The sequence below is a fragment of the Odontomachus brunneus genome, unplaced genomic scaffold (genome assembly GCF_010583005.1).
Source record: "Odontomachus brunneus isolate Ranch 3 - 2012 unplaced genomic scaffold, Obru_v1 Obru_scaffold_144, whole genome shotgun sequence".
NCBI lineage: Eukaryota > Metazoa > Arthropoda > Insecta > Hymenoptera > Formicidae > Odontomachus > Odontomachus brunneus.
This window is the reverse complement of record NW_022639594.1, coordinates 892,680-909,053: the sequence shown is the minus strand read 5'-3', so window position 1 is coordinate 909,053 and position 16,374 is coordinate 892,680. Positions and strand designations below refer to the sequence as shown.

The 16,374-nt window shown below is 38.9% G+C and overlaps 2 protein-coding genes across 11 annotated transcripts in view; both read left to right on the top strand.

Moving 5' to 3' along the window:
- Positions 1-3,270: 3,270 nt before the first annotated feature.
- Positions 3,271-12,700, top strand: LOC116850403 (DNA polymerase alpha subunit B). 2 transcript variants are annotated; one of them, XM_032828653.1, is made up of 7 exons: positions 3,271-3,583; positions 4,168-4,402; positions 4,519-4,573; positions 10,242-10,348; positions 10,631-11,416; positions 11,605-11,820; positions 12,034-12,700. In XM_032828653.1, exons 1-7 carry the CDS (start codon positions 3,505-3,507, stop codon positions 12,350-12,352), a joined length of 1,797 nt encoding a protein of 598 aa, XP_032684544.1. In that variant the 5' UTR covers positions 3,271-3,504; the 3' UTR covers positions 12,353-12,700. The 2 variants fall into 2 exon arrangements, with proteins under 2 accessions (XP_032684544.1, XP_032684545.1); XM_032828654.1 differs by lacking the exons at positions 3,271-3,583; positions 4,168-4,402; positions 4,519-4,573 and adding an exon at positions 6,160-6,919.
- A 406-nt stretch (positions 12,701-13,106) lies between these two features.
- The window catches only part of LOC116850405 (steroid hormone receptor ERR2), a 24,163-nt gene continuing 20,895 nt past the window's right edge, over positions 13,107-16,374 (top strand). For 2 of the 9 annotated variants that reach the window (XM_032828670.1, XM_032828659.1), the window contains exons 1-2: positions 13,110-13,247; positions 14,075-14,237. The gene's annotated coding sequence lies outside the window, so the exon portion shown is untranslated. Of the gene's footprint in view, positions 13,248-14,074; positions 14,238-16,374 lie in introns of all 9 variants that reach the window. The other 7 variants (XM_032828672.1, XM_032828661.1, XM_032828673.1 and 4 more) reach the window with 5 other exon arrangements.

The following is a 16,374-nucleotide window of genomic DNA, read 5'->3' as shown; positions in this document are numbered from 1 at the left end:
TTTTGTTATTTTAAAAAGATGCTTGAAATGTTACTTTAAAAAAAAAATTAGAGAAATACATAGTATTATATTGGATGATTATTTTTATTTAAATATCAAAATAGACTTGTATTCGTATCTTTTTAAGAAGACTGTGTATTCCTAATTATTTAGTACTGATTCTTCTTTAGAATAAATTGACACCTTTTTCTATATTGATATACAGTAAGGAAATATTACAAATTCTTGAATGAACCAAAAAGTGAAATAAGGATCGAGAATATTCTCATTACATCTGACAATAAAAAGATCAATGTTCTTCTAATTTATATTTATAAGAACTACAAAATTACTGTATAAATGTATATAATTAACAATAATAAAATAAAAAACAAAATTATTATTAGTTTTTATTAAATACAGAAATAAAAGATAATAGAATTTTCTAACTTATATGTATAATAAGCGTGAAATTATTTTTACCTACATGTATAATTATGTTAACATTGAAAGAATTAATAATAAGAAATAATGGAATCTTTGTACTTTGACAGACTATTTGACAATGCTTGTCCCTGATAAAAATAAATAATGATTTAAATATTGTTAAGAAATAAGTATTACATAATCCTATTAAGATTACTAGTTCTTTTTTATTTGTAACTTTAATAGAGACATTAACTTTTATAAATGTAACTGTAAGTACAGTAGCAGAATTATATTTCTTAGGTAATAGTAATAAATATAATTGAAGATTTTATGGCTCTCTGATTTGTGAAAATATATGTACATGAGACAAGCGGTATCAAACCGTCAAAAAAAGGATATTCAAAACTTGATGAAAACTGTACTAACTCAGTACTTTTTGTAATCATTCATTACTTCTTGAATAGCAATAACGGTAATAAATAATTTTTCAAGATTAGCAATAATAATAATAAGTTTCTCCAATAAGTAATGAGTAACCTTTACATAATGTTCTTAAGATTATAAGTTATTTTTTGTATATAATTATTTAGTAAAGACATTAATTTTTTTAAATGTAACTGTTACAATAACAAACCCATATAGCACAAGATTTAAAAGATTGCTAAATGTCTGCATAAGTCTTCAGAATATCCTAAAAATATTTCAAGGACTTTTAAATGTCCACACAAGTCCCAAAGTATCCTTTCAAGATTTTGTATTATGAGGGGAATTATATTTCTTGGGTAATATTACATTTGGTAATATTACATTTGGTAGTATAACAAATACAATTGAAACTTTTATATTTTATTTGTGAATACATGTAGAATACATGTATATGAAATGAGCAGCATCAGAATATCAAGAAAAGGATATGTAATCAAAATTTGGTGAAAACAGTATTAACTCAATACTTTTTGTAATAACTTTTTAGTTCTTAAATAATAATAATATTAATGAGTAATTTTTTAAAATTAGTAATAGTAATAGTTATTTCTTATCACTAAGTTTGTGTGTGTTCAATTAGTAACGAGTATATTAGTTTTAAAAAGTATTATTCCCCTTTTTGTATAATATAGTTTAATTCTCTAAGACTTCTTAAAGAATTCTAAAAGTATTCTGGAGAACTTGGGAACTCTTTTGGAACTCTAAGAAGTCACTAAGTAGTCTCTTAGAGATTTGTGCTATATGGGAGATAGCATGTATAACGACTGCAACAAAGTGACGATAAAAGAACAAAGCTAACTGCATAAAGTCCTCATTCTCAAGTTAAAAATCGAACTGTCTGTCTTCAATAGCTTGTCGCGTTGCAACTTTAACGAATGGCTACGTTCAGCAGAGAAAGCTGCTTTGCAACTTTTGTAAAATTCGTGAATCTAATTGGAGTATGCTCTTAATTTTGGTTGAATCCAAGAGCATGTATCAATCAGATTCACAAATTTTACAACAGTTACAAAGCAGCTTTCTCTGCTGAACGCAGCCAATGTTTCCGTTGATGTAATTTTTAAATTTTCCGCGGAAAATATAGGACAACCTGGCTAAGGTCCGTTTAACGCTGTGAATGCTTCAGAGTAGACCAATCGTATCGCTTCAATTGACACTTTAAAGCATTAAGTTTGTTCTTTCGACCTGAACTGGCTGCACTAGTTCACGAAGTTTGCACTAATGCGTTCTTTCGATCAGAACAGTGCAAGAAAATGTGTTCTTTCGAACAGTGCAGGCTGAACTAGTGCAGCGAGTTCAGTGAACTGACTGCCCTAGGTCTGGAGGTAGAGCAAGCAGTGCAGGGCAGCTAACCGAAAAAATTTAAATTTGTATCTATAATCTGTAAAATCGGTATACCTAGTTGACATTACGTAGAAGAAATAATCCGACGACGGAATCTGTAAACAGTAAGTAAATACTTAAATATATAATAAATATATAATGTAGATAAATATATAATAAATATATAATGTAGAATGACATAAAAGAAGTATTTAGAATGTTATCCAAACAGCACAAAATATCCGAAAGACATCCTGGGAAGGCTCTTGGACGTTTTTTCGGAGGGATTTGTTGTATGGGTATCCAACACAAAACAGTTTTTAAAAGAAATAGGATTGTTCAACAAAACATAAAATGCTATAAGTGCGAAAACATGACCATAAATTGATCTATGTTATTTAATCCAGCCATGTTGTCCGCCATCTTACACTACTCTAACTTGCTCTTACCCGTTCTTTTCAGACCCATATGTATCTTTGCACTGGTCTGCACTATCTTGAACTTTCTTCAACTAGTACAGTTCCAGTGCAGCCCTAGGTCAGGTCGAAAGAACAAACCTATTTTCAGTGTCGAACGGACCTTATCCCGTACATATGAGGTGTGTTCGTTTTGGATGCTTTTACGCTGTACGTCATTTTATCTTTGTTGCTCATTCTGGGTTGCATCCTAAAACGTTCTTTTTGAAGAAAATTTTACTCAATACCTACAGTTTACGTTACATAAACTATAGAGTTTCAAGTAAAATTTCCTCAAAAGGTTATTTTGGAACGCAATCCTAATTGCGTTTTAATATTCACTGTCAGTATTGAAAATCAATAGTATATGTAACATAAACTATAAATTTGCAATACTGACAATAAATATCGGAACGTATTCTGTATGTCAAAGGAAAATTGAAAGATACTTTCAGCATGAAAGCATCCAAAACGAACGCAGCCATGAACTGAACACTGCGATATCTCGTAATTCGACTTCTCGTAAATCGGCCTTGAATATCGTAACAATCGAGTTTCTCGAAATAACGATATTCTTCTTTTTATGCAAATCGAGCAAGTACTAGCATATTAATTACGATTATTCGTTTATTTGTCAGAAATCGTACAATCTAATATAAATAATTTACATAATCTTAATATACAAAATGTTAAATTCATTACGGAATCAAATATTTGCGATATCATGTGTATCTGAATATGAATACGACACTGCGCTTGCGTGAAATTTGTCACTTCGTCCAAAAACATCTTGTTCGACAGTTTTGGCGGTAATAGTGACCTATCCATATGTAAAATGGAAAGAAAAGAGTCTTTATTGGAGCTGTTCCAGGATCTAGGCTGTCAAGTTGAAAGTGATGCCGTTCTCGAGAAATGTAAGTATTTTTTTTATTCTGTTAAATCATAAAGATATGGAAGATTTCTTGTCAAAGTTAAAGTCTTGTATCGCGTGCATTCCAACTTAAGTACAACAAACGTGATGTTTCTCGAAATTTTTAACCTAATTATGCGCGCTAAAGATAAAATTATTGTACTGTACGATCGATTGGACACATCTTTTGTAGAGTAATGTTGATCAAGTGTGCATCGCAAAAGAAGTTATCTGTTCACACTCGTATAACCTCAATTGTACACTGACAGGCAACCTAACATAAACACAGATATATGTAAAATATTTAAAAAATAATCTATATCGATAAAAATTATCAATTTATTTTGATTATATTTAAATTTATTTTATGTCCTAATATTGATTCTGCATAGAACCAAGTCATAATCAAAATTGTAACATTGATATAATTCTTTTACATATTAGCAGAAAATTTATGTTTCTTTGTATTGCCCTGATTATTTATATTGGAAGTATTAAAAAACATGAGTAATTAAGTAATATTTATTACTGAGAAAGGAAAATATAATATCTTCAGCGAAATTGATTATTGGGATGGTTATACTATAGGCTTCGAGCTATGTGAATCATACAATGTGGATGTGGAGAAGCTTACTGAATTGTGGCTTACATTTTGCCTCAATAATGATAACAATATTGATCCCACTATCAAAGCTCTCATTGAGATGGAAAATGCAATATTGAAAAAAGATTACAAGCTGGATAATTCAACTAAGAAAAATGATGTGTGTATGGAACTACAACAAAATACAAACGATAGACGTTTCATTGAGAATGAAGCTTTGTATCCTTTAATATTTTATCAAGTTTTTCTTATCCTGATGGATAAATAAATATCATTTTTTCTTTGTCTATAACTTTATTAATATAATTGTAGTACCTTACATATAATTATTATAGTGGAAGCGATGATGTACTTAGCATGTATGGCTGCTCTGAGATTCAACCGTCAATGGTGAGTTTTCATATGTCTTTTTTATATTAATTTATATAAAAAATAGCAATATAGTTCCAACCAAAGTCTCTCTAAACCCCATGTTGACAAAATCTGCTAAATCATAAGTTTAAAGATAATATAGCGTACTTATATAATGTCTATATCTACATCCATTTGATTTTATGTAAATGCTGAAGCTTAAAATATAAAGTGTGCTAAATCTTTAATTCTTCTACATCTGTACATTAAATGAAGGAAAATTAAATTAATAATTAAGTATATAAAGGAGAATAAGTACTTAAAAAATAATTTTTCATTTGTTTTCTACATAAAGCAGGCAATTGCTTTATGGAAATATATATTCTCTTATATTATTTTATATATATATATATATATATATATATATATATATATATATATACACACATATTAAATCTATATTTCTTATGTTATTATATGCTGAGTCATTTGACACGTACTTCGAGGTCGACGCAAACATCTTTATTATAGCTTGTCACTTTTTTCCAATGTGCATAATTGTTGAGATTTATTATTACGGATATAAAGCAAAATCAACTGCGTAGTTTTTCGCGTTTCAGTAAATTCACGTTAACAAAACGCAGCAATCATCCTTTATCTATTGAATTTTTATGATTTCTATATACCTTTGTTGATATTTCTAAATATCTATTTATTTTATTATAATTATATCCTATACTATACTTCATTTCCGGCGTAAATTTTTTCCTGCGGAATGCAGGATACATGATATTCATTGGAAGTTCATGGCTGTCTATTTTATCTGGAATAAACGACTTTGTATCCTTTCAAAGAAATGCCGTGACGGAGTAGCATTGTTCCGGCAGGCACTCCGGTACGAGGATGATTTACGTCGTTCTGGCAACACTGTCTCGCATTCTTCGCGCGGTCGATCCTCGGTCGATCTATAGAGTGCCCGTTGTCTTTCTCTGACTCACGTGCGTGAACGCACGTTCTTTTCGCAATAGCGCGCTGTGTCTGCGAAAAGAATGCGCATCTGTGCAAATTCTTTCTGTGTCGTCCGTGTCGGAAGTTTGTTCGATCACAGCAACGAGATTTCCGAAACGTCGCATCGCGTGCATTCCTTTTGCCAGCAGGTGATCTCTCTTCTCTTTCTCTCTCTCTATCTTTCTCGTTCTTCGGGGAACATAGGAAGAAGAAGAAGCAGCAGCAGCGTCGTTACAGGATCTCGCGTGGTGGCACCGTAATTCCCGCCACAAAAATCACCCAGGTAGATTACCCCACCGTTATCCCCACCCCGCTGTCGCCCCGCTTTCTCTCTTACAAAGGATACTCCAGCGTTCGGGGAGGGAAGGGGGCGACCTGTTTCTATTGGTGGGACGAGGACAGAACGCGCCGTTCTGTCGGGAGTGGGATTCCCCTCTCCTTTCCTCTCCCATCACCGAGAGACCCGAGCAGATTTCTTTCGAAGGGCACGATTTCAGTTTTCAAGGACCCCGTTGTACTGTCCGTCAGCTCGTCGTTCGTGTTCACGTTCGCGCGTCACTTCGACGGACAAAGCGTCGGATAATCCGCCGGCACGGTAGTGTCTAGTTTCTCATTTAACGTTCGTCCCACTGATGTATATCATAATTGTATCTTTATCGTCACGGTGATACAACTCTGCTCGGTATCTTGATGGCGTCGCCGACGCGACGCCACCATCGGTGGCGGCGACCGAGATCGGCCACGGTTCCCTCGAGATTTTCATCGCGTACGATCGATCGAGGTATAATCGCGTCGATTCGAGCATCGCGAGTCGCAAAATCTCGGGTATTTTTGCCGGCCGTGTGCCCTCGTCGAGGAGATTTACAGAGGAGAGTGCGGGCGACGGTTACGTAGTTGAGAGAAAGAGAGAAAGAGGATGAGGAAGAGGGAGAGGGGAGAGCTCCAAGCGAGCGGCGACGTTAGCGGCCATGATGGATTTCGGCGCGAGTGAAGCTCGAGAACGCCAGTCGTTTCCGTTGCCGATCGCGGTGCGATTCGCCCGATATGTTCCTCCACGAGGAGTCGTCCGTGCGTCGCGTTTGTTCATGGCGAGTGGGATACTTGCGGTCGTGAATGCGGGGACTAATAGGCCGGCAGGCGATACGACGGGCATGCTGGAGAAATACGGTTCCTGCAGCGATTAACCTCGCTTTCGCGAGCGTAGCGCGGCTTGAGCGCGCTTGCGCGGTCGTGGGAAAGGAAGCCGCGGCGCAGCGCGCAGCCACAAGAGTGCGTCGACCGTTCACTCGGTGAATCCTGAATCGCGCTGCCTGTTGCTGCAACCTGTTGCACCGACGGTGAATGGTACCGCGCGACGATAGGAATGTAATAATTAACGTAAGATCCTTTCCGGTGTATCTATAGCATCGTTGAATCGACTGGTATCGTGTCAGTTTCGATCCCTCGTCTACATTACTTGTTTTAACACGGTAATTATATATTATGCATTTTACAAAATTAAGCTTTTTTTTTGTCGGAAAACCTGTAAATTAAACTTAACTGAAGCGATCTTTTTGAGCTGCAAATATTGTGTATATGTGTTTGTCAAGGACCGAGATATTTGCAGTAAAAACACGATTTGCATCCTATTTGCAAAATTATAATTTTTCAGATATTAACGCACTCGTACTTGGAGATTCTTATGGTATATTTTCGTAGACTCAGTGATTATCTTATTGCAACTGCGAGAGTTAGTATTGTTCTGCAAACTTCGAATTTCGGAGGTATGTATTAATCGATAGGTAAACTTTGATTGCATTAGATTTCGGTTTTTAAAGTGATATTTTGTTTACGATGTGCACTACGATAAACATAACTTTTGTCAATTCGCTCTTATTACAGTTGATATATATCTTTCTAAGTACTAATCTTCTAACGTCAAAACTTTGTGATTTTATTATTTACTTAAAATCAAGGAAGCTCTTTACGGTTATATTTCTTTCGTTTTAGTTTCGTATTAACGTTCCAGTTTTTTGAATCTTCAGAGTAAAAGATTGTATTCGACATGTTTCGATACGTGGTGTTAGTAGAGGGGTTTAAATTGTCGGAAACCTTTCACTGACTACGTTAAACCTGTCTTCCGTCGGTTTCCACTTGTACGTATGTTTGTTCATTCATTCATTCATTTGTTCGTTCGTTCGTTCGTTCGTTCGTTCGTTCGTTCGTTCGTTCGTTCGTTCGTTCGTTCGTTCATTTGTTCGTTTGTTATGACTTTCTCTCTTTGATCGGAGAATCGTCGAGAATTGTCTGTACGTGCCGCGTTCCTGCCGATAAGCGACGCGAATAACTCGCATTCTATATTAGATATCACGTTCTTCGAACATACGGTTTCCTCGTGCGGCTGTCCGCCCGTTCGTGGTGTCTCCGCCAATTAAGTGCAATTGAACAACAACTGTTACCAATCTCTTCCCTCGCCCGTACGGCTTTCGGTCCGTCGCGCTTTTCTTTCATCTCTATTCTTCGTACCATGTGGTGCGTGACTCAGATGAGACAGATCAATATATACGCGTGCATTCTGAGCGAACGAACGCGGTCGGCAGTTCTATCTCTCTTCCTTTCTCTCTCGTGGCGGTTAGCAGTAGTCCCCTTCTTCTTCGGTGGCGAAGCGCGAGTGTAACTGGCCAAAATCGAACGTACTTTCCCACGGTCCGGGAACAGTCGAACGAAAGGTGTCAAGGATAATCGAGACAAGTCGAGTTGAACAGAGAAACGAAATGACAAGGAAGGGAGAACACGGCGCCGTAACAATCGGCGTTGGATCACTTGTCGTTTCATGAATAGTGAAGGGATCAATTCAACTGCATGATGAAAGTCGCGCGAATCATTTTGGAAGTTAACAGTTCCAAAAATCGGGCGTTTCTACAAGGCTTTCGAATATCTCGTGTTGGAGGTCAGGAAACTTTCTTGAAACTTTGAAAATCTTAAAGATCAACTATTATCGCAGGTTCTAACGTTCATGATTCATCTAAATTTTACGGTAAGGACGTAATCGATTAACTGATACAACCATTTCAAGTTTAACTGTCGAAAAAGATACACGGAACGGAGACAAAGGACTTTGCTCAAGGAAAATGCCGATCGTCGTGTTTGATGATTTGTCATCGATAGGCGTAGAGATCACTCGCATGTTCGCAGCATCGAGATGCGATCTTGTTGAAGTATAATACCGGTTTCAACTTCTCTTTTTGAAATATCTCATTTTGAAGTAAATATATCTTGTCGACGGTCCAAGGTTTTTTTTTTTTGCCGAGAGACCGAAATATATTTTTGTCAGGGGTTCAAGGGTCTCGCCAGGTACGACTGGGAAGACACGCGAGGTATATTTCCGTCGGGGACAAAAACTTTGTTGTCGCCGCCGCTGACCGGCACGGAACCTTCGCAGTTCTTCGTTACGTGTCCACAGCGAGAAACAGTGAAAAGGAGCAAGAAGTAGTAGGGGCAGGTCACGTGCGAAGCAGCGTTACTTGTAACGTACGCGACTTGAGAGATGCGTTGCTGCAGCGGAGTGAACCGGTCAACTGGCTTTCGATTGGAAGACTGGGTCCAGACCTAGTGGATCGCATCGGACGCGCGCGAGTTGAGACCTTCTCCGAACTTGATTGAAACAATGCGTAATAAAGCGGACGTTAAGAGCGGGCAGGTTAATCGCAGTTAACCTTTCTCATACAGAGTCGCTCGTCAGCAACGTTCACTGCGAGAAGCTAACGTATATCTGCGAAATCGAGCATCCCATATGCGGCGGAAAGAGCCATGAAGAAGAGGAGCGGACAAAATCCGTTCGAATTTGCCGAATGAGTGGTGGTCTAGTGCACAGTTTGTTCAACTTGTGACTAGATCCACACTCATTAAGCACATTTGGACATTACGTCGCAGACACTGATAATAATCAACGAGATCGAAATGTTGTACAATACACGTGCTGTATGACGCGGTCGATAGCAATTCTCAATTTGAGTCGAGCATGTTTTCAAGCATTCGTGCTTGTAGGTCGAATTAGGTTCAGCAAAGTCATGTCTTGTTCGAAATATGCAAAAATAACTGAAAATACTTTGGGTTTTTCAATTGTTTTAAATTTTTAATTTTGTTAAAAACAAAGTGAGATATTTATGCACGACATCCGATCAACGATTGCTGTTATCGACTAAAGGAAGCAATTAAAATGGCAAAGAAAGCAATTCCATAGACGAGTATGAATGTGGTGCACGTTCTCGTTCTGTCATTTCGTGACTAGATACATACTCGTCTACGGCAATCTGTCTTTGTATCGGAATTTCGTAAAATGAGAGGATCCTCAGGGTTCATTGACGATGAGAGATTTTTGTTTTGCTAGAAAATCGACGTGCTAATTAGTCGCATAGAATTGTAACGATTTTATCGTTATTGTAGTTAAGGTGTCTTGTAAAACAGATTTGGAAATGTATGATTTTTAGCAATAAATTTAACAAAATAAAATTCGTAGTTATTCGTTATTTGAAATTAAAACAAAAGACCTATAAGATTCCCTAATTAATCCTATGATTAATCAATTTTAATTAAGGATCATGCGCACATGAGATGAAGAGCAATTATTTGTAATGGCGTCACAATAATGATAGCTTAAATGAATTCATTTTGAGCGAGCAGAAAATGGGTAACGCGTCTATTTTCTTTTGTCTCGTAGCGCACGAAAGTACAAAAGAGCCTGGAGGTAGAGACGAGCGCGGATACTCCGACCAATAATGCGACGAAAGCTGTGGAATTTTTACCAGCTAGCAACACCGAGAACCCGTAAGTAAACTAAAAAAATATAAATTTTATTTACTAAATTTTAACGTATTTTAAAAGAGATTAAAATTTATATGTTTACACAAACACGAAACGAACATATATAAAGATTTTAATATATAATAAAGAACAGAATAATTTCTAAGTCGGACACAAAATTCGAAGTTATATTTTTTACACAGATGTAAATATAAACATATTTTTGTCCTTGCGTATCTAATAAATCTCGTATCGCGCATAATTATAAACTTTTTTCGCAAAGACGCTTTATTATTGTATACTTAGAAGCGCTCCGCCGAGTCAGTACAATGCAACGGACAAAGGGAAGATCTTGTTCTCCACCAGTGAGAAAAAAACCGGGACGTCTTGGAGAAAGACGGGAGATTACAGTGTCGAAGTCACGAAATCTGACGAACCGCACGTTCCTAACGACGCTACATACATGTACGAGATCCTGTCTAAGCAGGGAAATCTTCTTACGTCCACCTGCCGAAGTCTAGGTAGCAGATTGTTCAAGACGTGGTCGAGTGGTAACGCGTCGACCGACTTGCGTTACGTGAAAAACGTGCGGAGCGTGAGTCAGACATATTTTCGCACTTTCGGCCGTATCAACACAAACAAGCAATCCACGAACACTGTGACGTTGGAGGGTTGCTCGAGGCGGAAAGGCACCTCAGTAGCGGATTCGATCGAGCTAGATTTCCGGAACGTCAAACACTACTCTGTATTCTCTGGTCAGATCGTGGCTGTCGAAGCTACGAACCCGATAGGCGATGTGCTCTACGTAAGGGAGATATTCGCAAAAGCGTATGCGCCACCGGCGTGTGCACCCAGGATTGAGTCAAGCGTCAACATCTTCGTCGCGGCGGGCCCATTTACCGCGTCAAACAATATGCATTACCAGCCGTTGTGGGATCTGATGGACAAGGTTGCCTTTGACGAGCCACATGTATTGGTACTCATTGGACCATTCCTTGAGTACACGCATCCTGAGATACAAGATGGTCTTGTCAAAGACACGTATCAAGAACTCTTCGAGAAGACTCTCGCGAGGATAATGGAGTCGACAAAGTAAGGCGCAGGATATTACAATTTATTCATGTGTTTTCAATTGTAAATTCGTCGAATTTTCGAGTCAATTTTTCTTTTTACGAAAACATCAAGACATCATATGTACATTATGAAAAATTAAAAATAATAATTCCTCCCAAGTTTTTCGAATAAGCGAATTAACTTATCTCTATTATGTGATATTACAGGAAGAGCACACAAGTTATACTGGTAGCTTCTAATCGTGACGCGCATCATGAGCCTATTTTTCCAACTCCGCAGTACACAGTTTTCAATAAAAAGTTGCTTCAAAATTATTCAAACTTAAAGTTGATGCCGGATCCCTGTGTATTGGACATCTTTGGCTTGAAAATTGGTGTTACATCGGTCGACGTTATTAAACATATCGGGAAGGAAGAGATATCGTAAGTGTTTATATATAAGCAACCTATTCAAACGAAACCTTAGCTCTTGATTTAAAATAAATTCAATACTCAATGGGAAATTTTATGAAAATAAGAAAATATTTTTCTCATACATTTATTTCACATAAATATAAAAAAAAATATATTTAATGTTGCACGAACATTGTCTGTATAAAATATTTTTAAAAAGAAACGAATAAATGTTATTTTCAGTAACATATCCGGCATGGATAGACTCAGTCGCCTGGCTGACCACGTACTCGCACAAACATGTTTCTACCCTGTTTATCCTCCGTCTGAGGATTTGAATGTGGACACGGAGCTGTGGGAAAAATACGCGTTTTTCGATCAACAACCACATGTGTTGATTCTACCGTCCGACATGCGATGTTACTGCAAAGTAATCAGCGGGTGCGTAACTCTCAATCCGGAACGCATGCACAAACACGCCTATGCTAGGTTGTGCGTAAAACCTGCCTTCAACGGCAAATGGAGTTCTGATAACGTCTTGTGCGAGATCGTGAAAGTTTAATGACTCTAAGGTGCACTATAGAAATATCTTAATTATTTTTTTAATGAAGGGTTCAGTGCGACAGCGTTCCTCGAATAGACAATTTTATATTTTTTTTTAAATTCGAGAGAGAGAAGATAAGTTCAAATTTAGAGATTAAAATAACATACTTAGAAATAAAAGCTAAGTTTAGAGGTTAATTTGAATTCAATCTGAAAAGTATCTTCCTTAAGTTTTGGTAAATTTGATTAGGCACATTATTGTATTGAATCGTTCGATTCATTGAAAAATATCAAATATTCCATACTCCGAATGTGATTGAGTATTTTTATACTGATCGAGGATAATATATGAGCTATTAAATTTAAATTATATTTATAAAATAAAATCCGTTTTTAATTATTTCCACATGACACTCACCATTTAAGTAAAAATGCAATTAATCGATTTTTATATATCCTTATTCACCTTCAACCTTTGATCTTTGAAAATTCCTATTAAAAACCTGAAATATTACATTGAGAAAAAAAGGGAAATAAGGAAAATGTACGGAGTCGGAAAATGTATCGATTCTTATTTTTAATTGCGCACTTATTTGTTTCAATAACGTGAAAAATGTATATTTGATCGTGCGGCGCGAGCGAGAAGAATTCTGCACGACAAAGTGTAGAAAGTACAAGTAAGTGGAACACAAATCTCATCCCATGAATTTCGCTGCGCGTTTAGTTTCGACGTCTTGCACGTTCGATGGCGCCACATGTCCGGTAGCGCTTTCCCCCCCCGCGCAGTTGTCCCAGAGTTTCGGTCGCTGGTGGATGGTAGAGTCAGCCATTAATCGAGTATTTTTGTCGTAAAAACGAACGGCTGTAGTTCGCAGCGCAATGGAGAGATCGCGATCGAGCTGGTGAGCATTCCGGTAAGTAAGTGTAATCTGCGACGATGAGCTCGTACGTGTTTTGGAATTGTGAGACACCGTTGTCGCGTTACGGCCAATATATCTACGATCTGCCAAATTGTTGATCGCCATCTTTGTTGCGAGCTCTTTACATATGTGTGCTGTGTGTGTGTGTCCGTATCGTACGTATCATTTTTATTTCCCTTTTTCCTCAATCATTCGTTTCATTCTGTTCTTACGTCACGGAATATTCGAGGCAAATACACGAGAGTTGGCCTTGATCCCCCCGGGGTCACTTTCGGGATGTTAACCGCGTTACGAGCGCGATCGCCATCGATCGAATTCGCGGTGCATGTTTTGCGAAACCTTCCGAAAACACGACTTATCCAGCACAACGAATAATCGGGAAGACGCGCTTCCAACGTCTAGATCCCTGAAACAGTCAGATGCGTTGAGAATGCATTTCGATGAGGTCATCGAATCCTTGGTCGAGATACATCAGCGAGATTTCCATAGCAACGATTTATTACGAAACAATTACGTATGCGTTACAAGTACAACTGCATCGTCCTGATATATTAGATGGCGTGTAGTGTCATCCCCGAAAATCGCATCGTTCGAAATCTCGATGTGTAGTATCGACAGGCGAACGCGCGAGTACCTTCGTTACCGACGGCTACCTTCAGTGCACAATGGCGATGCATTTATTTGTCCGGTCCTAGCGAGTGGTTTTACATGTGACGCATACTGAGGAAAATATAGTATTTATCGTTTCTCTGCGTATTATATAATAGTCCTTGCACTTAGACGTAACCAATGAAAAAAACGAAAACCTGTGTGCGTTGCAGGATTAACGGATTAGCGATTAACTATAGAAGAGGTACGCTAGGGCTTAGTGAATCCTAACCTTTAACCCTCGAGAACGATGACACGTATTTTCGTACTTTAAAGCTGCTGCAGGATGTGCTACGCGTGCCGATCGCAATAAACTGATGGGAATAGAAAGACGGGGTAAGTGTGAAAAGAATCTTTTTCGCGTGCGCGTTCGATAAATTTGTAACTTTGGTGTATAAAAGAGGTCTTCGAAATGCACTCATTCTAACCTATCTCTCGCGCGCAGTAATTCCGTTTTTCACGCTGCTTCATTATAATAATCACATCCGAACGCATTTGCTTGCCGTACGCTTCAATATATTTTAAGACGATATATAATTTATGTTTTTATCATAAAGCAAACGTAATAATAGTAATTTATATTATTATTTATTTTATACTATATATTATACTTTGTGCTTTTAGTATGATGCAATTATAATAACCGGTAAATAATATAAAGTCGGCATGTATTTGATAATATTTCTCACAATACTTTTTATAAGAACTTTACGAGCCGTCTCAGCGATATTTTGCGTAAGTGCTTAAGAGAGTGCGAGTTTTTTAATTCACCGATGGATTTATCGCATGATGCGTAAATACAGCGAAACGCTGCATTTGCGCATCATGCGATGGATCCATCGATGAATTAAAAAACTCGATCAGAATTAAGGAGTAAGAACAGTTCACAGAACGATTTCAAATAATTATTCCATTTCAATTAATTACATTCTTTCCGTTGCGCCTCGATCAGAGTTTAGAGTCGGTATAATTTTCCTGAGTTCGAAGTACAATGCCACAGACACGCGACAGCAATCTCGCGTTTATTATTCACGAATAAATGAAACGCGACGATTATCACGAGGCCGTGTTCATTCTCCACGTGGTTTCTGTTGCATTAGAAATCGAACTCTACGAAATCACATCGGTCCCTGTCTCTGACACGCAGCCACGTGTGCGTCATTGTACATCGGGAATGCGAGAAAGTGAGAGTGCTATATCGATCCGGTTCGTGTAAAGTCTACCTACCTCTAACCCTAGCATCGCGCATACATCGGGCGATAGACCGGTGCCACCGACTCGATTATTCTTCCCTTTTTTTCCTCTACATCGGTAAAACTTTCGTGAGAACGCAAAAATCCCGTCCACTTTCCCGTGTTTTTTTCAATGTTTTTCACGCTGTGATATCGGGGCTTGTCTTTGCAATACTGTGCTCCGAGTACGATAAACTCTGGAAGCTTCAAGTTTAGTACAAAGAATCCGCGAGTTGTCGCGATAAACACACGGGATAAATCGATTGCCAAATTGTTTCTTGAAACTTATACGTTTTACATGAATTCATTCAAGAAATGTCGCGCTTCGCCGAGACACCGGAGAAGCGCGGCATTTCTGTTCGTCTCGTCTCGGCAATCTTCGTGTCTGAAGTGAAACGAACGAGTACGTATTCGAGTGTTTGGAAGAGAAAGGTTCGAAGAGAAAGAAGCCGAGTGTATACCGAGAAATCAAAGTACGTGGTTGAATCCTTGAACAGACTCCGGTCCCCGGTAATCAGTCGCTTTAGTTCGCGACGTGGATGAGAGATGGATCGTTGACGACGACAACCGACGTCGCCGCCGCCGCCGCCGCCGCCGCCGCCGCCACCACCACCACCACCACCACCACCACCACCACCACCACCATCACCATTTCCACCGTCATCGCTGTCTGTAGGCGAGAAGTCCGATATGTCTACGCCGGTGGGCTGTTTTGGGCGGGCGACGCCGCGGTGGCTGTGCGCAAAAACGACGGCAGTCAAGTTCAAGGCCACCGACGTTTTCCCTCCTCCTCCTCCTCCTCCTCCTCCTCCTCAACCTTCTCTTTCCCTCTAGCCGCTACTCTCGTCGCGCCCGCCGTCGCCTTTGCCGCCCCCGCCGCCCGGCCGACCGACCGACCAAACCAACCAACCAACCCAACCATCCAACCACCACCCACCCACTCGCTCACCTACTCGTCGCGATATACACACGGCGCGTCTAAACTCAGTAGCGTATCGAGCTCATCGCGTTCTCGCGACTCGACTCCACGGGATGGGAGTGTTTCGCTCGATCGATCTACACCGCTGCCGTCCGTCCGCACACCCACCTTATCCGCGAAAGAAAATTCAATTCGCTCGTACGTACGTAAATGCCGTTCGGCGTGGTGCTCGGAATACGTGGAATACGCAGGGAGCGTCGTGAGACAGCGCGTTACGTGGTCGCCGCCGGCAGAGAGAGAGAGAGAGAGAGAGAGAGAGAGA